At 43.3% G+C, this 24,509-nt stretch overlaps 1 protein-coding gene across 3 annotated transcripts in view; it reads right to left on the bottom strand.

Moving 5' to 3' along the window:
• MYRIP (myosin VIIA and Rab interacting protein) overlaps positions 1 to 24,509 on the bottom strand; it is a 412,659-nt gene that overhangs the window by 54,455 nt on the left and 333,695 nt on the right. For all 3 annotated transcript variants that reach the window (XM_001115677.5, XM_015131302.3, XM_015131301.3), the window contains 2 exons: positions 20,083 to 20,236; positions 12,002 to 12,639 (listed from right to left, as the gene is read on the bottom strand). In XM_001115677.5, coding sequence (XP_001115677.3) covers positions 12,002 to 12,639; positions 20,083 to 20,236 — 792 coding nt within the window. The remainder of the gene's footprint in view (positions 1 to 12,001; positions 12,640 to 20,082; positions 20,237 to 24,509) is intronic.

Here is a 24,509-nt window from a genome sequence, read left to right as displayed (position 1 = left end):
AAAAAAAAATATATATGGAACTTGGAGACCCTGGCTAAACAGAAATGCATATCTTTAAACACTTAACGATGGAATACTCCTAAGATAAGTCAGTATAGTTTCTTAAACAAGAGACTTCTAATATGTTTCCAGTGGTGTGCAAGTTCTTTACAATAACCTTAAATGTTGCTTTTCATCTCACTGATCACTGAAAAAAGAGGCATGTTCTGGATTACCCAGGCCTTGACCCCACGGCTAGGTGCTGCCATGTGTGTAAGATCTCCATTCTTAGATCTGCATTTATATTTAGGGTGGTGCCAACATTTTTCTTAAATTGACAGTATTTAAAATTTAATGCAAACTTTCTCAAACTGGAGGTCTTCTAAAAATTCTTGAGGAAATTACTGAATTCTTCAGCTAAAGAAACATGAGAACAGAAATAAATGGAGGAAGGCCAGGCATGGAAGCTCACACCTGTAATCCCAGCACTTTGGGAGGCTGAGGTGGGCAGATTACGAGGTCAGGAGATTGAGACCATCCTGGCCAGCATGGTGAAACCCTGTCTCTACTAAAAATACAAAAACAATTAGCTGGGTGTGGTGTTATGCGTCTGTAATCCCAGCTACTCAGGAGGCTGAGGCAGGCGAATCGCTTGAACCTGGGAGGTGGAGATTGCAGTGAGCTGAGATTGCACCACTGCACTCCAGCCTGGTGACAGAGCAAGACTCAGTCTCTAAATAAATAAATAAATAAATAAATAAATGGAGGTGAGGTGATGGGGATTTGAGTGGTGGGGGAAGGAACGAGACATTTCTCACTGCCGAGCACACTGTGTGGGTGCACGCTCTACAGGGCACTGTGCACGGAATGTCACACTCAGGCATCCCAGCAGTTCCCTCTGTATTGATGAGGACAAAGGCTGTGTGTACTGTCCAAGGTCACACTAGTGGATAGCTGAGCTGAAGGTGACCTGACCCTGAAGGCCAAGCTCTTCTCTTACACCAAAACAAGACTGGATGCTCCAAATTAAACTGTGCCCACTAAAAGGAAAACAGCAGAGCCGTGAAGCAGGGAGAGAATCCAAGAGGCAAGGAGTTTAACCTCTTGTTTCACAAAAGGGAATACTTAAAGGAGTGAGAAGATAATTTTTCTAGAATTCTTTCTGGAGATGAATACCCTGAGATTTCCTTAGAATACTGTCTTTACCTCAGTAACCCCAGTGATCTGTGCACACTGAAATCTAGCCTATTGTAATTAAAAAATTTTTTTTCTCCTATTTAGCCTCATCATCTTTCTCATAAAAAGCAGCCCCAGTCTCAGAAAGTTTTTCATAGGGCTGTCTTTCACCTGCCAGGTTGTTTCAGGAGGCAAAGGGCAGGCAAGGCTCTGGGCTTTCTCCACCTTTTAAAAAAGAGTCCAGATAAGGGATAACTTTCAACAGTCCCATGTTAACCTTTGTTGAATATATCCTTGTGTCCTCGTGGCTCTCCTCATTCCTGTTGATGAAAGATACTGAACCTGACCTAAAAAACCAAGTTTCTGCAGCTTGCTTTTAGATTTTATTTTAGTAGACTTCAGAGAAAAGCTCCAACTTACAGGTTAAACAACTTTAGGGCACTCAGTGTGGCAAATGTACATAGTTTTCCTTGCCAATCCTTTGGCACAGCTATTCAGAGGCTGGAGACAGCGGATGAGCCATGGGGCTGCTGGACTCTGCAGCTGATCCGTCTCTCCCAGAGGACTTGGAACATTTCTGTCCCTGGTGTCTAAGGTAGAAGTTTTCCCACTTCCAATGCACTGCTGTTCACCTAAAACTAGTCTAATTCACATGCTATGAATAAGGTATTTGTTTTCCTTATAATTGGTGTGATAGCCAGACACATACACAAATATACACCAAACCCTTAGTCAGCTTCACACAGTGGAAATGGAAAGACACCATCTGGAATCTTATAGAAATTAATATTATAATACATTTCCTGTTGCCTCAAAGAGAGTCTCTCAAGGTTCTCTCATGGAGAACCCATCACGTGGAAGGACCTGCCTGGCTGGTGGAATTGCACAGAAGGTATGGGGACTAACTACCTGGTGATGAATTTGGTGAAGGATGTAATGAAATCTTAGCACCAGGATGTCATCTGGAAGGCTTATGTTTTAGCTTTTATTATTACAGATCAGTTGCTTTGGTATATAGATTCCATGATTTCTGAGTCCTTTATATTATTACATTAAAAAACAAACAAGTCTGAATCTAATCTGGGGCACATCTCCCACTCTCGGAACCAAAACCTCCTGACTGCTGGTATCTGCACCTCCTCTGTGTTTTTTCATTGCTAATCTCCTATCCGATGGAATTAGACTATGCTATTTTTTGAAAGGGCAACCACTTATTCCCCAGAATTATGGCAATTCCATATAAAATATCTAGAAAATTGCTAGTCTGGGCTTTTCAGGTGAATGTTTACATGAGGAATGGGCAAATTTAACCCATTTATGCCTGAGGTTGCAAGTTTTTGAATTTTTGCAATCAGACCTTTGCGATGACCTTGAGCAGTCAGATAAATAACTCCCACATGCTTAGCGTTCCAATAATGAAACATGAGGCATAATTAAGACACAATTATCTTCATACTGGCCACAATTGTTCTGTCGCTTTGTGGAGCAATCTGTTAGGAATAAAGCAGCACTTGCAGTGGGTTTCACTTTCGATTTTTCTTTGACTCAGGATTGTGATAGGCATAGACTAAGTTATGCGATCCATGAATTTTGGTGGTGATTCAGAACCTGGGCCTTAATGCCAGTGTGAGAGTCAGGGTCAGCAGTAGGATTTCCTGGCAATCACATGATGACACGCAGGGCAGGGGTTGGGATGAAGGGACTGAGTGTGCTCTAGACCCCTTTCTCTGTATTGGCCCTGAATGAGTTGCTATCCATTTGAATGAGCGGGGCTTGGGTCCCTGCCATATGGAATAGAGAACTCAACATTTTCTTTCATGGAATTGACATGGTTTTATTGCTACATACAAGTAAAAGCCATAGTTGATAGTTAGCCCTGCTATTTAATGTCTCCTAAAAGAAGGCCCCAAATAATTTAACCATTGCTACAATCAAGTGATCATTTTCAGTGGAGAATCCTTAATAGCCAACAGACTCCTATCTAAAAATCCTATATAGAGAGGCTCCAGACAGGCTCCCAATACTCCCCAAGATTGAATATAAAACTCTGTTGCATTTATGCACATTTTTTTCCTTCCTAGAGAGAAGACCTAGAGCAAACTTGCTCAACCCGTGCCCCATGTGGCCCAGGATGACTTTGCATTGAGCCCAATACAAATTCATAAACTTTCTCGAAACATTACCAATTTTTTTTTGCTCTTTTTCTTTTAGCTCATCAGCTATCATTAGCATTAGTATATTATGTGTGACCCAAGACAATTCTTCTTCTTCCACTGTGGCCCAGGGAAGCCAGAAGATTGGATACCCTGACCTAGCGTACTCATTAGGTTCTCGAAAGGGCCCATAACAAAAAGAAAATGTAAGAAGCACCATTTTCCAGCAAGTGTCTCATTTTCTAGACATGTTCTCTGCAACCAGTTTATCTTGGAAGGCACTCCTAGCAATTCTTGTGCTCCAGGGGAAATCAGTTGACAGACATGCGACTAAGATTTTTCTTCTGAGGGGTTATTTGGTCACACCTGCTCTAAAGTCCTTCCAGGTTATTGTTTGTGCTTGCTGGGCTGCTGTGGACGTGGAGGTAAGTGGTGAGGAATGAGGGAACAACTGCGCCTCAGAGCAGCTCTGCTTTCAGCCGTATTATGATTTGTCTCCTCTTTATTTTTATTTTTGTGGGAGATACAACCTTTGGCACTCGCATGCCTTCTCTTTAGATTTCATTTAAGGGAAACCTCTATGCCTAAAAATATTTGAAAATCAGGGTGGAGAATTGAAGGGCAGAGGGGAATGATTACCCTTTGGTCTGTGTACTGGAAATAATTCCAATACAGTTCTGAGTAGATTTTAAGGCCTTGCCTGGGGATATTCTCTTGGTACACTTCAGAGGCAGGCGAACCTTCTGGGAGCCCCAGTGTTCTCAGGGGAGTGTCACTACTACCTCCAACTCAGCTTACTGCCAACATGCGTGGCCTCACAAGCACTTGTCAGAGAGCATCCCCTCGAATACAGAGCTCCACAACACTCATCAAACAGGGAGGGCAGCAGTGGGGAGGCAGCCTTCCACTGCTCTCCACATCCCCACACTTAATCCTGGAGCAGCCCGGACAGCAGAGGTCAGTGCATTTTGGCCCCTCATCAGCCTGACTTAATTGAACTTAATTGAACTTAATTGAACAGTGCCCGCTGTGATGTATTGGTCAACACTGAGTGACATTATGAGAAGCAGCCCCGAGTGTGAATCCATGGAAACAGTTTAGAGCAGGGGCTGCTGTGGTCTCCATCCTCTCCACAAGGATCCACAGGATGAGTTTCTCTTGGATTTTAGCTCTGAGAGCAGCATCCTTTAAGGAATGGACTTATTATTCTACTAGAGCTTCCATGACTTGGGGAACTGGTCATGCCACCCTCCTTCTATTGTCTTCTAGAAACTCAGGGACAAATTTTTGGTATCTCTCACCTAAGAGTCATTCCATCAATTTTGTAAATTATCATTACTCCTTGCTTCATCTTATCTTTTCTACTCTGGTTTTCCCTTTGTCCTCCTTTTCATTGTTATATTTTTATTTTATTTTCCCCTGTTCATATTTACGTAAGCCACTTTAAATTATTTCTGGAGCAAGGCATAAACCTATGAAGTAAAGGAATATTTACAGATGATTAGTTATAAAGAACTGGTAGTTTCTCACTATGGCAAGACTCTTAACATATTTTTAAAGAATAATTAGAATCTAGAATGCTAGGCGGGAGAAAGTTTACTCCAAGAAAACAAGTTTTGCTAATGAGTATAACCAAAAATGAAACATTGGAGGAAATTAAAATAGCAGCCTCCTGTGATCCTGAAGTCTCAATCAACAAAAAATTAATCAGCAGGTTTCCATTTTAAAATGGTATCTGGCAGACATCTTTCACACAAAATTTCCACCAAAACTGTGTGGGAAGATATAGAAAAAGATGAAAACCCACAACACTAAAAATCAATCAAAGTCCGTTTGTTGCCAGTAAATGAATGGGGAAATTTTTTATTAAATAGAAGGCTCACGAGTGCACTTGGAGACTCAGTTACTCTCTACCTTTTCTAAGTAGTCACAGTAATTGTTGACCCTCCTCCCAGTATTCTCTCAACCTCGAATCTTGGTCTAGAAATATTAAGATAAATGCTCACCATAAAACAAAGCAAAACAAATACCAAGAAACAAAAACACAACAGTTGAGCCTTCTATTGTGGCAGTGGGACTTTTTAAGCATCTGAAGAGAAGCTCACTTCCAACTCCCCTCGGTGCTTCCCTGTTTTATAGCTACTTAGAAAATGTATTTACCTTAAAATATTTAGGTGGGTAGGAGGAAGAACTAGCCATGGCACCATGTTGCATCCTGGGAGGTGTAGTGATAAAACATAAGCTCTGGGGTAGAGACTACAAAAACCATGCAAAGTGTGTGATGGTGTCTGTTATTTCTAATTCATTCATTCATTCATTATCTATATATTCAATACTGTGGCTAGGTTCTTAGCCATCTGATCAGAGAAGCATAATGCGAGGCAGTAAGAATAACAAAAATCCCCTGTCTTAAGCTAGCAGAGTGGAAATGATTTGAGGGCATTAGATATTGGCAAACAATGAGGGTGGGGATAGCATTATCCTCATTTAAGAACTGCTAACAGGAAAAGTTAATGTGGAACCCATGGAAAAATACTGCAGAGAGAAGGAAACAAGTTAGCCTGAAGGCATCATGTGAATTTTACTAACAATCAGGACACAGTGTCTGGTAGCAGTTTTGCATTCTCATTAGAGAGTAATAATACAGATTTTCAATTAAGAGGTGTAAAAAGCTATAAGAGTTCAGCACTTAGACTAACAGACTACAGGATAAGGTGAAATGGGAAGACAAAAGACTGCAGAAAAACTGAAAACACAAACACTTGCATTTGAAGTCTAGACTTATAGAATTACACTTGCATTAATTCTACAACAGCAGAATTAATATTCAAAAGAGATGGGGTTTTAGTCCATCTATGTCCATCAGGGGGTTGGGTTTAGGAGGATAGAAGAGTGTGTTCAGCAGTTTATGTTATGGATTGCATAGAGCAGGGGTCCCCAGCCCAGGGGCCACGGACTGGTACTGGCCATTGGCCTGTTAGGAACCAGGCTGCATAGCAAGAGGTGGGCAGCAGGTGAGCCAGCATTACCACCTGAGTTCTGCCTCCTGTCAGATCAGGGGTGGCATTAGATTCTCAGAGTAGCGCAAACTCTATTGCGAACTGCACATGTGAGAGATGAGAGTTGTGCGCTCGTTATGAGAATCCAACTAATGCCTGATAATCTGAGGTGGAACAGTTTCATCCCGAAACCATCCCTCACCTCCCACGACCTGCCGCAATCCATAGAAAAACTGTCATCCACAAAACTGTTGGTGCCAAAAAGGTTGGGGACCCCTGGCATAGAGGCTCAGTGTGCAAAGGTATGTGTCAAGTGAGTGAGGCCAGGGATAAGGTAGAGAATGCGAGAAAGGACTCCTGCTTTCAGCTGGCTTCATCTGCTAATCCTGGCCCATGAGGTGAAGCATCTAGCAGGGAGTGAGATGACAGATGTACTTTTGCGTCTCCTAATATGAGTCCTTCACAAGCCTCTAAAAAGACAGGAATTAAGAAAACTGCAGAACAATGAAGACAACAGTAATGGGAAATTAGAGAAATGAAGGGAAATGAATGTGAGCATCAAGAGACAGGACCTTGTTTTGTTAATGCCCAGAACAATGCATACATACACATGCAGTTTTGTCTCCAAAAAACAGAGAACATGTGTTCCTTCCAAACACACATAAAACATTCACAAAAACTGACCATTTATTAAATCATAAATGCAGTCTCAACAAATTCCCAACACTAGCAATTATGTAAGCCATATTCATTATTCATAATGCATACTAAAAATTAGTGACAAAACCAAAACAAAATGCAAAAACAAATCAAAGTGTTATCCATCTCACTAACTTAATTTGATCAAAATGAGAATTACACTGGAAATGATCAATTACTTGGAAAAGTTTGACAATGGGCACATTGCATATCAAAGCTAGCGGGGTGGAAACAAAACTGAATTTGAGGGAAAATTCATTAGCTATATTGGAAATATATATATTTCTATATATATCAGAATATATAGAAAAATGTGTGAAAACAAGAAAGTAAAAAGAAGACATTAATAAATATAAAAGTATATTTTTATATTTTATTATATATGTTATTAATATGTTATATATTAATAAATATAAAAGTAGAAATTAATGGACTAGGAAGAAAAATAAAAAATCCCTGGGATTTTTTGAATGAAAGTAACAGCTGGTTCTTCAAAAACACCAGTAAAAAAATAAGACTGATAAGTTCAAGTAAGAAAAGAGGGAATGATAGAGAATGATAGAGAAAAGAGGGAATGATAGAGAATGAGAATGAGAGCAAGAGAGAGAAAAAAATCTATAAACCAGAGGATGCCTAACTATAGTGCAGAGAAATTTTTTTAAAAACATGATGAGAATATTAGATATAATATTATATCAATACATTTGAAAATCTAGATTAAATAGATGATTGCCTATGAAAATGTAAATTACTAAAGTGGATTTAAGAAGAGTTACAAAATCTAAATGGTTTAACAACCAAAGAAGAAATCTATAAAGAAAGTAAAAGATCTGCCCCTATAAAGATGCAGCAGGCCTAGATAGCTTAAAAGGTGAATTCTCCCAAACTTTCAGAAAATTATTATGTCATATAAAGTGTTCTAAAAATAAGATAAAATAGAGAATCCTTGCCATGTTATTAGTATAACCTGATACCAAACTGAACGAGATAGCATCAAAATGGAAACCAGCAAATGGAATCTGGTTTTTATTTAAAAAACATAAGTAAAATTTATGCAACAAATGAAAAGATGATTCAAAATTGATAAATCTATTAATGTGATTTACAACATTAACAGATTATAGAAGAAAAAGCTGTCCAGGCACAGTGGCTCATGCCTGTAATCCCAGCACTTTGGGAGGCTGAGGTGGGAGGATTGCTTAAGCTCAGGAGTTCAAGACCAGCCTGGGCAACATGGCAAGACCCTGTTTCTACAGAAAAATAAAAAGAAATTTTAGCTGAGCATGGTGATGAACTCCTATAGTCCCAGCTACTTGGGAGGCTGAGGCTGGAAGATCTCTTGAGCACAGAAGGTCAAGGTTGCAGTGAGCCGTTGTGCCACTGCACTCCAGCATGGGTGACAGGGCAAAACACTGTCTCAAAAATAAAATAAAATGTAATAAAAATAAAAAAGAAAAAGTCTATGATCATCTACTGCCAAAAAGCAGTCACATTCCTGATTTAAATTGTTTAGTAAGTTAGGAATAGATAATTTCTCATTTTGATAGTACCTACTAAACTTAGAGCAAGCATGACACTTAATAGTGAAACACCGGAAGCAGGTCACTAAGGGTAGCAGCAAGACAAAGGCAAGGTGCCAGATGTCATTACTATGTCTCAGTGTAGCATAAGTTGTCACCAATGCAATAAAACAAGAAAGAGAAATAAGTATACATGACAGAAAGGAAAAGATAAGTGTCATTACTTGTTGACAATATGATTATCTATCTGGACTAGCTAAGATGATCACCCAAAAGACTACCAGAACTGAGAAGAGAATCCGTTAGGGAACTAAGTTATAAAATGTAAACATGAAATGAACAGTTTCTATACACCAGCAAGAAGCAATTAGAACATGTAATAAATCTCATTTACAATATCAACACAATGTATAAGATAATTAAAAATTACTTGACAAGAAACGTATGAAAGCTTTGAAAAAAATCTATAAAACTTCACTGTAAAGTAAATAAATGGAAATAAGTACTATATTCTTGATAGGAAAGGCTTAATATTACAGAGATATCAATTATTCTGAAGTAGATATATACATTTAATGTAATTCCAATCAAAACTTAAAAAGACTTTTTTGCAACTTGAGCAGATTTTAACAAATCATTTAAGTGAAGGACTGAGAAAAGCCCAAATGCTTTTAGAAAATGATATCATTTTCTAAAAATCCACACGGTGAAGAGAACACCAACCAACAGATAGCATTATATATTATAAAGCTATTATAATTAAAATAAAATAGTATTTGTGAAGGAATAGGCTTCAAGATCAATGGAACAAAATAGAAAGTAAAAAATAAACCAGGTTGATAGAAATAAAAGGTTAAAATATACTAAAGGGGCATCTGAAACCAGTGGATGATAGATTATTTAATAATAATTTTGTGACAAATTCTTAATTTGAAGTTTAGATCTTATCACATATCATCCAGAAGGATAAAGTACAGATGGTCTAAAGGACTAAACTGAAAATAGAAAACTACAAAGGATTAGGAAAAAATTGGAAAAAAATCCTTATAACCTTGCAAATTTAAGGCCTTAAGGCACCAAATACAAAAATAATAAAGGAAATAACTGATAATAAGCAAAAATAACTGAGAAATTATTATGAACAAAAATTTTTGTATGTAAAATATACTTAAGGCAAAAGTGACAGACAAGGAGAGAATAGTTTCACGTGTAACCATCAAAGAACTAAAATCTATTATACAATTAGAAAATAAAACTAATTCCTAAAAAGCAGTAAGAAAAAGACAAATAGTCCAATAAAATAACAGATAAAAAAAATAAATGTAAATTGCTTATCAAGGCTAGCGGGATGGACGAAAGAAGAAAAGTACAAATAGCTTTAAACACAGGAAAAATTGCTCAATTTCAGTAGTAATTATGAAAATGTTAGCCAAAGGGAATTTTTTTTCTTCACATAAAATTGGCAAAAATTTAGCAGACTGACAACACTATTGTTGACAACATGAGAGAACATACTCACACACTGTTATGGCTATGCAAATTGCTATGAAGTTTTGGAAGCTTAATTTGGCAAGTCTATTTTAAAATTAAAGACCCACATGTTACTGTTGCACCTTTAGTTCTTATTGTTTCAAAAAGTTCCGGGAAAAAGCTCAGTCCGGGAAAAAGCTCAGTCCAGGAAAAACAAAAACTGGTTGGATCCGGAGATGCCTGAGTTGGAGATGAGCTTGGTGAACTTTCCCATTACCATACTACAGGCCCCTCCCAGGGAGGAGCTTATTCCCCATTTTCTATACAGGCTACTATGTAGAAGCATGAGGCAACACAGTGAGACCCTGCATTAAAAAAAAATAATAATAATAATTAACCAAAAATAACCTGATGTCTCTGGAAGTGCAGCACCATCCCCACCTAGTGGAGAGGAGTGGGTACTGCCACTAGCTCAAGGTCACTCCCTGGGAGCCAGAGGCAGTGCCTCTTCTCTATCAATGCCTTGCAAAGATTAGCAGTAGAAGACAAATTTCAAGCCACTTCAGAATAAATAGAAAGCTAATTGAGGTGGAGATGTGACATTTTACACCTGCAAGTGAATCATGCAGACAAACTCTCAAGAGTATCCCTTGAGGCAAGTCATTCCATGTTTCTGGACAACAGTGTCTACTTGAGCTAGATAATAATGATTTACACTTGAACCAAACTTTTTACTTTTATTCTATGATCATAACAATCCCATGAGACAGATTTTTAATGACCTTCTGTTTTGCGGAGGAGAAAATGGGTGCTTGGACTAAATAAAAGACCTTTTCTAGGCAATATGTTAGCAGGTCAATCAGGGCTGATACCACATTCTATGGCTTGAGGACCTGAGTCCTCAATTGTCTTTATGGGGGCCTCAGGACCAGGGATGTGGCTGAGGCATTCATAGAAGATCTTGTAGAAGACACTGGTGAAATCTTGGACCATATCTTTGGACCTGCATGAGTTGTCTGCAGCCACAGGGGACAGTTTCTGGCTGAACTAAGAGTATAGGGCATGGCAGCTAGGCTCCACAAGGTTTGGTATTGGGTTGACAGTGATGTGCAGGTCTTCACCAGAAGAGGTGGGGGCAAGGGCAAGGGCATAGCACAATCAAAGGCACAAGGCTGGGAATGAGCAGGGTGTAGAGAGTATAAAGTTAGTCTGGTTGGGAGCCCATGAATTATCTGAAATTGTAAGCAAGACCATTTGTGCATGTGTGAGTGTACGTCTATACAAGTGCATTTTTAAAGGGAGAAAATTCATGGCTTTAATCACATTTGTCTTGAACTAAACCATGTGGGAAGAACCACCGAGGATCCAGAGAAGGGGTCTGATGTGGACTAAAGAATCACAGAAAATTGAAATAATGTTTACTGAGCCCTAGTGTCAATCTCAGACAGGGCTTAGCTCTTTATAAACATCTCTTTCACTTGTCACGAACACCCTTTGAGGTGGGTTCTAATATCATCTTCATTTTACAGATGAGGAAACCGAGAACTAGAGAGATGCCTTGTCCAAGGCCACACAGTTGGATCTGAACCCAGGCAGTCTGACTCTAGATCCCTCAACCCTAAACCCAAGGCCCGTGGCCCTTAAACTTGAGTGCACAGTGGAATCGCCAGGAGGGCTTGTTATAACAGACATGGCTGGGTCCCATGCCCAGAATCTCCAATTTGGCAGATTTCTAATGAGTTCCCTGGTGGTGCTGATGCTGCTGGTCTGGGGGCCACACTTCACAAACCACACTTTGAATTCTAGGTCATCATCTCCAAAGAGGACATGGAGTCCCAAAGAGTTGATGTGACCGTCTAGAGTCACTCAGCTACTTAGCAGCAAAACCAAGACGAGAATCTGGGTCTGTGGATTCCAAACCCAGGACTCTATGCCACTTGTGCTTGCAGGAGGGCACATCTTACCTAAGAGTGTGTGTGCATTTGCACGTGTGCACTTCCATTACCTGACGTGTGTCCAGATCCCGGAGCTGGGTGCTGGGGGAAGATGGTTCTTTGCTTGGCTCTTCTGAGCCCAGTCGGGCTCTTCTCCACCTCCTGGCCCGCCGGTCTGTGGTGTGGGGGGCCTCCTCCGGCTCGCTGCTGTCTGAGGTCTCCCTGCTGGTCACCTGGGGGTTGAAGTTCACGTCCAGTTCTCCCTGCAGGCGCATCTTCTCGGCTGCAGGGTTCCTGGGGGCCTTCCTCTGCAACCAGGACAGCCTGGCCTGGTGCCCAACTTCTTGGGAAGAGCCCGCGGAGGAGGTCTCCGAGTCAGAGCACATGGCCTCAGGGTTGGGGGAGATTGCGGAGGATGGGGAGGCAGCTATGGGGCCTTGGTCAGTGCTCTGGGCCTGTGTGGGCTGAGGCTGGGGGTTCCTGGGCAGGCCCTGGGACCTGGGACACAGCTTGCTCAAGGCCTCACTCCAGTCAAAGTCTTCCTCGCTATCGGAGCCCATCTCATCGTAGGCAGATGCCACACTGGAGGCCACCTCCAGGGCCTGAAATGTCCCACTCTTAGGTTTGGCCAGTAGTCGGGTAGGGGGCGGAGCGCCGTCCTTCAGGGCCACCCAGTTCCCGTCGGGGCTCTGCAAAACTGGGGCCAGGTCTGTGGATGGAGAAGATAGAGAAAGCAGAGAGGGGCTGTTGTCACTTTAATGCAAGATGATGTTGCCACTTGTTACCTCCCCAAGAGTGTCTTGTGGGGGTGTTGGAGAGCAGTTGCCTTTAGGAAGCCCAGGAGGGCAAACCCAATTGGTGGGCAGAGTTCAAAGTTCCCCGAGGAATCCCCTGAAAGCTCAAAGGGTCCCAGTGCTTCCCAGATGGAGAGAAACTCGGAGATGTGGCTCCTATTTCAGTCTACCTGGGTTGACGCCACCTCAGTCTCCTCAGCACTGCCACACTCCTGCCCCAGGCTTGTTTGGAAGGGGAGGGGAGAGGGCTGCAGTTGGCAGTACCAGCTTCTGGCTCTTTGACCTTGGGCTACAATTTTGTCTCTTGGATCCTTAGTTTCCCCTCACTGATGGGAAACAATTCCACTACCTGCCCTGGCATACCTCAGAGGTTAACGCATCTGCTCTTGGCTCTTTTATAGATCCTACTTCATAACAGGTTCCTGAGATAGGCACGTAGGTCTATTTTTAACTCAAGGAACATGCTCCACTCTGGAAAGGACTTGAGGCCAAAAAAACTTTGGTATTTCCAATCTAATTTTACAGATGAGGAAACGAAGACGAGCGAAGTTAAGTAACTTGTTAAAGGTCACAGAGCTGCTAACTTGTAGAGTGAGGACGAGGTGCATCCTCTACCTGACTCTAAGGCAGCTCTGGGCTACAGACTGTGCCTCGGAAGCCCCTGGCCAGCTGCAAAGCACCATCCAAGGGCAGCTGGAGCAGCTCTCAGGCTGTGACTATGGACTGGAGTGGTCTAAACTGGGCTCAGATCTGCCCAGAACATGGTCCCAAGGATTGATCTGCATGCTGGGGGTGGATTGGTAAAAGTTGTTTTGTCTTGATTAAGGCGAACAGGAAAATGCTTTCTTCCCATGTGTCTGTGGGGTGGGAATAAGGTGACATGCTGCTCCTTTGGCTGTGGGTACTTGGCCCAGGACTGAGGCCTCAGGCACAGCAGTTGCCAGCAGGAGCTGCCTTTTTTTTTTTTTTATTTTTGAGACAGAGTTTCACTCTTGTTGCCTAGGCTGCAGTGCAACGGCACAGTCTCGGCTCACTGCAACCTCTACCTCCCAAGTTCAAGCGATTCTCCTGCCTCAGCCTCCCGAGTAGCTGGGATTACAGGTGCACGCCACCATGCCTGGCTACTTTTGTATTTTTAGTAGAGACGGGGTTTCACCATGTTGGTCAGGCTGGTCTTGAACTCCTGACCTCAGGTGATCCACCTGCCTCAGCCTCCCAAAGTGCTGGGATTACAGGCGTGAGCCACCGTGCCCAGCCTTTTTTTTTTTTTTTTTTAAAACCAGGACTATTGCAGGGATGTCTGTGGGAAGTGATGAGGACCCCAGGGCTTTGAAGAAACCATTCCCCAACTTGTGTGTGGACGTCTGCTTCGGGGCTTAAGGCCTGCAGCAGCCACAGCCCTGATGTAGTAGGACTCTGAGGCAGGGTCTTACTTTATGCTACTTAAAACACATAGGTTTTCTACCAGTTAAACTGCTACTGCTCCACATAATAAAATGAAAGTTATCAGTATTTCACAGTGCTGCCCACAGAGCATTGTACCTGCTAAGCCTGTTACAGAACCACAGCCTTAGGGGAATTCAGATGTTGGTGGAACATATGTTTTCGACAGCGACCCAGTTCCACTTCCACTGCCTGACTGCAGCTCAGACTGGCAGGACATTGAGTTCTTTTTAGTTTGAGAGTCAGGAAGTGGGGCTTTCTCTGACGAGGAGGATGCTGGACCCCGGCAGTGGGCTGATACAAGCAGGGGCCTCCAAGAAGCCTGAGACCACACACCGGCCTTTCTCCTGCTACTCCTGCCTTCAGTGTCCCTCTCCACCATTTCCATGTAGTAAAGCCCCAGTGACCGTACAACACCTCATCCCACTGGTGGGAACGGCCTTTTCCTGGAGGGCATTCTCATCTCCCTGCTGGGCTTGGCCTCTCTTCTCTGAGCTCTCCTGGTGTGGGACCTGGCTGGCTCATCGCACGTTCTTCCATGAGTTCTAGCTGTCACACACCTGCTGAGCGTGAGGACAAAGTCCCTGAGGCAGGGCCTGGATCTCAGGCATCTCTTTATCCTTAGAAGCAGCCTAGCCTTCTCTGTCCCAGAGTCAGTGTGTGCAGTAGAAAGACCAGTGACCTCGAAGCCAGAGGTCCAGGAGGAAGCCCCACTCAGCCACCTGGCAGCTGTGTGATCCTCTGTGCCTCGGTTCTCTGACTGGTGAAAAGGGCTTAGCTAACACCTCTCTGGGTTGTCAGAGGACTACACAAGGGGATGCTCTTGAGTGTGTTACACATGCCTGCTCAGAGAGATTAATTCCTGATGGCTCCTTTACCCTTGTCTATAAATGAAGGAGGCTGCTTTAGTGTAGGGCAAAGAACAAGAGCTTTGGATTCAAGCAGACGCAGGGCTGATCCCCAGCGACTGAATTTACTAGCAGGTGACCTTGGTTAGAGAACACTTCTGGGCCTACTTCCTTGCCCAACAGTGGGGTCAGTGTGACCCACCTTTGGCTATCACTAGAATTATTATGAGATAACGCATGTAAAGCATCAGTCCTAGTGCCTGCTATACTTAAGGCCCTGAGCTATTTTTAGCTTATATCTGTTGAATCCGTTTTAGCAGTAGTACTTAACACCTGGTTATGAATTAACACCCATGCACTCCATATGTATGTATACAGAAAAGAGATATGCATCTGATAGTCACTATTCAGTATTACACATTAATATCTATACAGCAACACTATTTTCATTGACGGTGGAATTATTCAGAAGAGTGGCTCACTAGGGTTGTTATTACCATTTATTATTGGGCTCTACTTGTGGTGGTGGTAATAGCAGGTCTTTTGAGAAAAGTATTTCTATTTTGCTGACATTCTCCTAATGCTGTGTCAGGGGATTGTCAGTCAGGTGGTAAGAGTTTCTCAGGAATGCTCAGGCTCTCAGTGAAGCTATGCATGGCTAGTAAGTAGTTATATTGATTTTTCCTGTAGCAGGCTCTGTGGATGCCCTACCCCAAACCTTGGCCCTCACCACTTCAGTGTATGCCAGCTGGACTTCCAGTTGCCAGCACTTGCAAGTCTTCACTTGAGGCTTGCTCTGGCTACTAGAGCCTGTGTTGCTTGCCCCAGGGGCAGGGTGGAAGTTCCCAGGATTCATCACCTCCTGGGAGCAGCCCTCAACCAATGAGTAGGGGAGCTGGTGGCTAAGTATCCCAGCTCTCTTGCTTGCCAAGCAGGTGAGTCTTCTACACTGGCTCCCAGAGTCCCCAGTGGGGTCAAGCTCCAGCCATCCACAGTGGCCATCTGCTCAGTAACAAGTCATTTTATTGCCTGATTTTCTTTCCTTGTTTCACATTCCTACTCCCCTCCCTGTGTGTTTTCTGGGCTCACCTCGCAAATAAACTATAGGTCTTCAGATTCTCATATTAGGGTCTGCTTCTGGTGGGAGTCAAACCAAGACACCCACATGATGCAAAGTGGACTCTGAGCATGGCTGTGGAGCACTCACTCTAAGAAGAAAGGAAAAGTTCTCTGGGCCTTCTAATCTGTCACTGAGGCTGCTCTCTGGACCATCTTTCAAGACTTGACTTACACATCACTCCTCAATTGCATATGCTTGGCCTTCCTTCCTTGAGGAGCTGGCTATTCCGTTCTCTGAGCTTTGCCAAAAAGCTTTCATTTCTTAACACTCAAACTAGATTATAGTTTATATTCTTGGTTGTCTACCCCACCCCTCAATCCTGATCGTGAGCTCCTTAAGGACAGAGCCACGTCTTCTTCACTGCTATGCTCCCAGCCCCTGGCAACATTGGGTCCCATCCTGGGCACATGAAGACTACTTGTTAATGAACACAGGCACCAAAGGCTGCAGGGGCGATGGGGCTCATTGAGCAGCTCTCAATGAACCCGGCTGTCTACAGCTTCTCCTGGGGCCCTGGGAGGAATCCAAAGAAGGAGACCCTGGATAGTGCCACTCAGGGTTGGCTCTAGGGTTGACCACATTGTAAATGTGGTCCCTGGGCTCCAATACCCACGACATGGTGAGATGGCATTCGGCCCATTGCCAAGTCCCCTTCTCCTGCTTTTTTATAACCCCAGGTTGCCTCATGCCTCCGTGGAAGCTAGAAGTTTACCAACTTTTACCTCAGCAAATTTTACTTCTTAGCAAAAACACAGATGGCTCCCTGAATACCCAACCATGTGAAAACTTTGGTGGCTTTTGAGCAGCATCATCAAAGCTGCACCTGCACTCTGATATCCCAGTCTCTCGGTCCATCAGGAACACCCCTCGGGGATCCTGCTCCCGCTTCCTCTTTCTCCAAATTCCTGCTCTTCCATTATTGTGCAGACAACTAACTCTCAGTGAGTGATCCCAGAGCAGTGACAATTCCCCGATCTTCATTTCCCTAACACTGAGCACACACAGCATATACAGTAGATGCCCAGTCAAGGTTTATAAAGTGAAAATGCATTTGGGGGAAATCCATTAACTACTATAAGCACTGTCAAGACTGAAAGCAGAGTTACTGTGGTTTACCCAAACCACGGTGTCCCTAAGACTGACCCCAACTGGGCACTAACAGGAATCTCAATCAACCCTCCTCCTGAGGCATAAACACAACTGCTAAATATAGCTGAGTGGGCATTCACCGTTTAAGATGACCTCCACCTCCAGAACTCCTCTATTTGATGTTTCCGCCCAACCGAGACTGAGCAATGCCTGTAGGAATAATGTGCTTCCTGCTAAACATTTCAGACATCCCTCAAGACCTCTGAGGCTGGCATGGACAGTTTAGCATGTCAAGGGCTAAAAATTCCTCAGAAAACCAGAAGCTTTCCACCCAAGTCCTTTTTAAAAAATTTTAAATCTTTATCCTGAGAGATGCTTAGATTTTTGAGCAGAATGTGAAATATTTTTTTGGGTGTGTGATGTGGAACTAAGTTTTATGTTTATACACAATTGAAAAATTACCTATGGGTGCCTAATTTTACAGAAAATTATGTCCAAAATCATGTTTTGAAAACAAAATTCCTTTGCAAATTTATTATGAATGCTTATAATCCTGTTGGAAACTATTTTGTGAAACAGAGCATCTTGTAGTTGTTTTTATAATATTCTACACATTTATCACTTTGCAAGTCTGAATTTTGAAATGATGATTTTTGTTTGTTTGTTTTTATGGTAGAGAGACACTTATAATGCAGTAGTTGAAAGCCTGCAAATTGGAGTCATGATGTTTGGATTTGAGGACCAGCTCTGCCTACGTTGGCTGTGGGGTCTTGAACAAGTCACTTAACTTCCCTGTCCATCAATGTTCTTATCCGCAAAACAAAATGATGACAGTGTCTAGTAATGCTGTTGGAGGAAAAATAAAATAGTGCCTACATATGGACTCTGTATGTTTTAAAGTGATTTTAGAAAGCTAGATATTGTGCATTGAAGTTCTATTATGTGGTATTCTCAGGTACTCTATGGAATCTAACAGTCCCTTTTCTGTGTACATTTGCAATCCATAGTGAAGGAGAGAGAACTGAGAAAATGAGGAAGAAGAGAGAGAGTGAGAATATGAATGAACGAATATGAATAGACTGGGAGGGCAGAGGGAGGAAAGAAAGGCATATCTAGAAAAGAAAAATGCACTTAAAAAACAAAAATGAACACCATATACCTAAGTAAAGAAACGATCATCTGCTGCAGAATTTCTGCAATGTCATGGCACTGCAGTTTCTACTGATAGGTACTAAAAGGTCAATATAAAAATAATCTCTTTTGGTAAATCTTTAGAATGACAGTTAAAAATATTTAATGTTTTCTGATTCTTTGCACTGTGATAACAATGGATTTTGTTTCTACAGTTGTTGGTTAAATCTTTTCCCTTTTAGAGTAGAAATAACAGCACAATCTTTAAAAGCTTATTACTAGGATGGCTATGCTGCTGTTAATCTTTTTTGTTGTTTTCATTGTTCAGGAAAGGGGTCTAAGTCTGACAGGACATGGGATGAGAATACTGTTAATGGCTTCTTCATGTGAAGACAGATATGCCTGGCCTCGCGACACAGTGTGTGTATGCAGGAAATAGGAAGAGAGGAGTAGACCTGTGCGGGGGTGGGGGGAAGATTTAGTCTGACATTCATGTAGACCAGGAGGGCCCCTGAGCACAGGGACTTCATGGCCCTCGGCCATCACCCACGGTGATGGGTCCAAGCACCTTAAAGTCTTCTGATATGAGACTTTAGGAAAATGACTCAGTTCATTTGAGCCCCTTCATTTTGAGGGATTACATGACTCAACAGCTTTACAAAGGACCACGTGCCATACATGTTGAAGAGTCTCTAAAGAAGCAAGCTGACTTGTCCCATGTAGAGGCAGGACATTCTAGGGGGAGGAAGCAGGAAGAGCAGAGGCACAAGCAAATAGCAATGTCGTCCTCAGGACGTCCCTCAGGCAGGGATAGACAACTGCCCACCAAAGACTCTTTCATGACCCAGCCATGTTACTGGTATTCATCTGCCTGGCCAGGATGCCATTTTTCAGGGCCTCCTGCATTGAGGTGGGGCCACGCGACCAGTTCCTGTCCACAGGTTGGGAGTGAAAGTGGTGTGAGCTCTCCCTGCTTGAGATGGTTAAGAAGCAGGTCCCTGCCTTCTCCATTCTCCCTTCCTCCATCTGCTGTCTAAATGTGGATGAGCCCATAAAAGACTCAGAGGCCCTGGAGGATGATAGAGTCACAAAGTCGGAACCTTGTACTTTGGCCTCTGAAGGCTTCCCACAGGCCAGGGGTACTTGTACTGCACTGTTGTGTAATGAAAAAGAAAATTATTGCATTAAGCCGCTTAGATATTCAGTTTACTTGTTATAGTGGCATATGCTACCCTAACTAATGTATCCAGTTTCAGAAAGGATATCCTTAAAACCAGACCTACAGACCCAAATTTGGTGGGACCCAAATCCCTTTGAAAGTTGAAATGCCATGAGAGGGTAGTTTAATGTTCCTGGCCTACATAAGACACATTCTCCTAGTCCACATAGAACAGGTAGCTGAAGTGGGTGTGCAGTGGAGTGATGTGAACACACTTGTCCAGGAGCCTCCCCACCGCCGCCCCCCCATCCCACAGGTCTCAGCACAGAGCATAGAATATGATGACACCCTGAGAGCCTTCATCCTGCCAGAGCAGCTAGGAAAACTGCCTGAGTGGAGAACATGACCACATTATATATTGTGTGTTGTGCTGGAGACCTCATGACGTGGTGGCCCAGAGGGACACACACCAGTTCAGACTTATGGGAAGAGGAGCTGAGTGGCCATGCAACAGCTGAGAAGCCTTTTGAAACCCACAGACCAACTAGATGCTGCTTAAAACAGTTACTTGTTTCATCCAGCCTGTCCACGCTCTTCCAGCTGGGCAGAGCAGACTCTGCTCTTGAGTGTTGGCCTTGGTCCCTTGGCTGCCTCGATGCAGCCTCCGCTGGAGGGGTCTTCAGGGCTTCTTCCGCAGTGATTGAGAAGGCAGACTGGGACCGCTGTGGAAAGAAAAGAGGGGAAGGGGTGAGCTCGTAAGTACAACACCTGGGAGGTATGCCTTCACCTTTTGGGGGCAGACGTTGTACAGCATGGAGAAAACATGTTTAATGGTAATGGCTCTTTTCATGTGAGCCTTAAAAGCTGCAAATCAGTGTATAATGCCAGGTAATGGTACAAATGTTTATTCCCTTGCAAGTCAGCCAGGCCTAGTAGAATGAATGAGATGTAGTGGAATTTTATGGGGCCAGCTCTCATACGGCTCTTTCTTATCCACCCCTCTTGCGGCCAATATTTCTCAGGGCCAACTGTGCGTGATGAGTTGCTCTCGAGTGTGCAAAATGGAAAGCATCTCCTCCTCAAAGATCTCCAAACCTGAAGAGATCCCAGAGCAAGGTATGATCCATCCACAGCACGAGACTATTACAATATATTCCCATGTATCTCCTAAATTAAAGGAAGGAAAAAAACTCTAACCTAAGGATAAGTGGCAGAAATGGAAATTCAAGTGACTGACAGGAACAAATTCAAATTGAATTATATATATATAATATGTTGTATTGTGATGCTCAAATGTTGTATAGAGAATTTTATCAAAGAGAACGAGACTAAAGTTTTCCTTTGCCATTTAATGAAGGAATGATATTTTACTGGTTATTTTACTCTTTCTACATTGGTAATATTAGGAAGGAAAGGGTATATTCACAAAGCCACTGAAAGCATCTATGATTACAGTATTAAACAAAGTACTGATCAGAAGCTCAAGCCCCTTTGCAGTGGGCTTCCCCCTGCTGGTTGACATCAGCACCAGCAGCCCCTACTCCCTTCTGCCCCAGTGCAAAGCGTGCTCATTTCCTCGCCTTTCTCTCTCCCACAGGTACCTAGACTAGGAGACAAAGGCAAGCTCTCTCAGAGAAGAGCTGTGGGCAGGGCCATGGGGTGCTTTGGAGCTGCACCCAGGAGTCAGCCGTGCCTGGGCTCCATGACCACCTTGGCTACACTACCTTGGCCAAGTGACTTAATTCCTTGAGAGATGTGGAAACTTAATCTTGCCCTGCACTCACAGTAAACTGTATGATAATGGTAGCTTTAAAAAAAGGTATGAGAGAATAACAAAGAAAGAAATATGGCAAAAATGAGCACAGGATACTTGGGTGACAACACTGAGCTTTAAGATTAGAGGTTGGAAGAGGAAGATGCACTCAATGGCCTTGCCTCCTAAGGACTCTGGACCAGTCTGAGGAAAGACACAGAGCTAGATGAGGATCAAAATTCAGCATCCCCATTATCGCAGGCCAGGCTAGGACCCAGGACCCCTCACATACAGGGCGTCTGGTACACTCTGTTGGAGAGTGGTAATGCAGGCCAGTTCTGATTCAGAAAGAGTTGTAGGAAACCTTTACTTCCCCCATGAGACCTGGGGGTGATCTAGGAGGAAGGTGGGCTTAAGCTAAGCTATGAACCAAGTGTTACAACCTGCTCCCATCCCTTCAAATACAGAGAAGAGAGCATGATGGGCCTCCAGACCTGCCTTTCGATGCAATGGTCATAGGTTAACACAACCCAGAGGTGATGAGCTCTCCCTGTCTTATCAGTTCCTCAAGATACTGTGTGTTGATAAGGCTCAGTTCAAGCAGGCCATGGCCTGTGGGAAATCTACCAATTGCCCCCTTCCCCAAGCTGGGCTGGGGGTCATGGGCTTCTTCGATACTTATGTTTTACCTCACTCTTGCAAACATCTCTCTTCTGGCCTGGGGCCCCCATTAGACTGTGGAGCAACTGAGGGTAATGTTCTTTTAGCGGTGACATCTGTAGCCTCTGGCACAGTAACTGGTACAGAATTGGAAATCAATGAATGTTTGCTATCGAGTAAATGGTTACAAAATGAGTTTTTCAAAGTGCCTAATTTTTTTCCAATTTCTTCCACAAAATTAGGGAGTAAGAGAAAGAAAGAAAAAGGAGCCCATTGTCATCTACACTTACATCCTGGAGAGCAAGGTTTGACTTGGAGGAGAGCCAAGCTAACACACAAGTGCAGTGGCTTTTGGCTGAGTGTCATCTCTTTCATTCTGAGGGCATAGCAAGCACTGACCCTGCCCCAAGTGTCCAGAGCAGTTTGGATGATGCAGCTTGACAACACCCAAGGTGTTCATGGGGCTGGGAATTCACAGCCATTCTGTGATTTTGCTAAATATCTGCCAGAAAATGAGCAGCTTTCAGAGAAGACAGAGATTGAAGATGATGGTCAACTGGCAAGTGAAGTTATTAAAAACGAAGGAAAACATCGTTCTCTGGCAAACTTCCACTTATCAAGAGGGACACACCCTTGGCCCTGGTGTACATTGGGATTGGCTAGGTTTCTCCTCCTGTGTGATAACACAGCTCTGTCCACACCGTTATGTGCACTGACTTGACTCAGTCCACACGGTGCACTGACTTGCTGTGTCTTCCACACACAATGAACTCCATGAGGGCAGGGATGGCCTTTTGTTTGAGATCCTTGGTTGCATGTTTGTGACTGAATTTATAGGCTCTAAGACACAGTGCTGGCCCTTATGAAGCTGACAGTCTAGTTGCCAGATGCAGTATTATTACAGCCTCACAGAAGCCATTTACTGTATCTAGCCTTTAAAAAATATCTATAAGCTTCTCACTGTAAATCACTGAATACAAGTTTGGGGGGAAACAATACTTAATATTTCATTTTGCAGTGACTCAGACTTGTGTGTATATATGGTGGCTGGGGTCCTTTCTTATGGGACAAAAATTCTCCCCCATTCCCTACAAAAGCCAAGACTAACAAATGAAAAGTCCCTCTCTGGTCCCAATAGCAGAGAGTAGGGAATGCCAGGCTATAAAGATAGTCTATTTCAGGCAAGTCATTGTTCCACACTAGAAAAAAACTATACCCTGACAACCACAAAAGGCTCAACAGAGCTGTCTCCAACAGGTTCTAGGCCACTGGTGGCCTACAGTCTCCAGCCAAGGTGGAAAAGACAGTTCTGAGACCCAGGTGTGGTTCTGCCACAAATTCATTACAAGCAACACACGCCCAGCAGAGGGCACCACAACAATGCTTTTACTCACCAGCTAGTTCAGCCAGAGAGGAGTAATTTATTTGTTTATTACGCTGGCTTACAACCCTGGCTGAGCCCTCTGTGCCCACTTTTCTTTCCTACCCACAGCCTCCGCTTGTCTTACTTATTCTAGGGTACACAGAAGACGCAGGGCTGGTGACTGGAAGGACTGGTCTGAGTTACAGTGTCTGAACATCTGTGCAAGGGAGCTGTAGGGGGAGTCCATGGATCCAGGAATGTTGGCACATCAGCAATCCTTTGCATTGATGAACTTGAGAATTTGGGCTTTCAGAGAGGCCCTTCCTCTTAACTCCTTGGGCATTAACTTATGGGTGATACATTTGGTAGTGGGTAAATGCCAGCTCCTCCTCTTGCTATGTGGGATCCTGGAAAAACTTTAACTGTTCTAAGCCTCAGTTTCCTCATGTTAAGGGATCAGTATCATGCATAGCACAGAGAAAGCATTCAATAAATATTAGCCAAATAAGAGCATTTATTAAGTGTTACCACTGAGCCGGTGTAACTGTTCTCTCACTCAACTTGATTGAGTAAACAGAGTCAGGATTGAATAACTTGCCCAAAGCATATGGATGGCCAAGGGTAAGGCAAGGGTTGAGCTCGGGTCTGACTGATTCCAATTTGATGCTCCTCCATGCTTTCTTGGTGTGTGCCTGACAGCCTTTGCTGCAAGCCTGGGAAAATGCACTCCTGGTTAATGTGCCCCAGCCCAGCAGGACTTGCCATCTGAACCAACCGGTCCCGAAGCTCTGGGCAAAACACCCAGTGTGATCATCAGTTACTTTTGGTACACCATTCTTTGCAGTAGCTGCATCTCCTGTGTGGGCAGCAGCAATGTGTTCTACTTATATCTGTTGGAACCATAGATTGTTGCTATGATTGCTATGATTATCACCAACGGGACAGGCTCCCTGTGGCACCAACCGCAGCTTTAAAATAGTCTTTGCTCTCAAAGAGCCCACAATAAAAAACAGGGAGAGAATGTTTTTAGTATCAAAGATTTGAGGACAAATCAAGAAGAGTGGTCGTATGTATACATAACTGAGACACGGCTTTGCTTTGTGTTTTTAGGGTCAGATGTAAGTATTAAATTCATTCCGATAATTATAGCAATGATAAAAAGTACTTTAGTCCTATACTATGGCCATTCAAAAGAGAGAAGGAATATGAGGAAGGAAAT

This window comes from Macaca mulatta, chromosome 2, assembly GCF_049350105.2.
Source record: "Macaca mulatta isolate MMU2019108-1 chromosome 2, T2T-MMU8v2.0, whole genome shotgun sequence".
Classification (NCBI taxonomy): Eukaryota; Metazoa; Chordata; class Mammalia; order Primates; family Cercopithecidae; genus Macaca; species Macaca mulatta.
The sequence above is the reverse complement of the archived record's forward strand: the minus strand, read 5'-3'. Positions and strand labels throughout refer to the sequence as shown.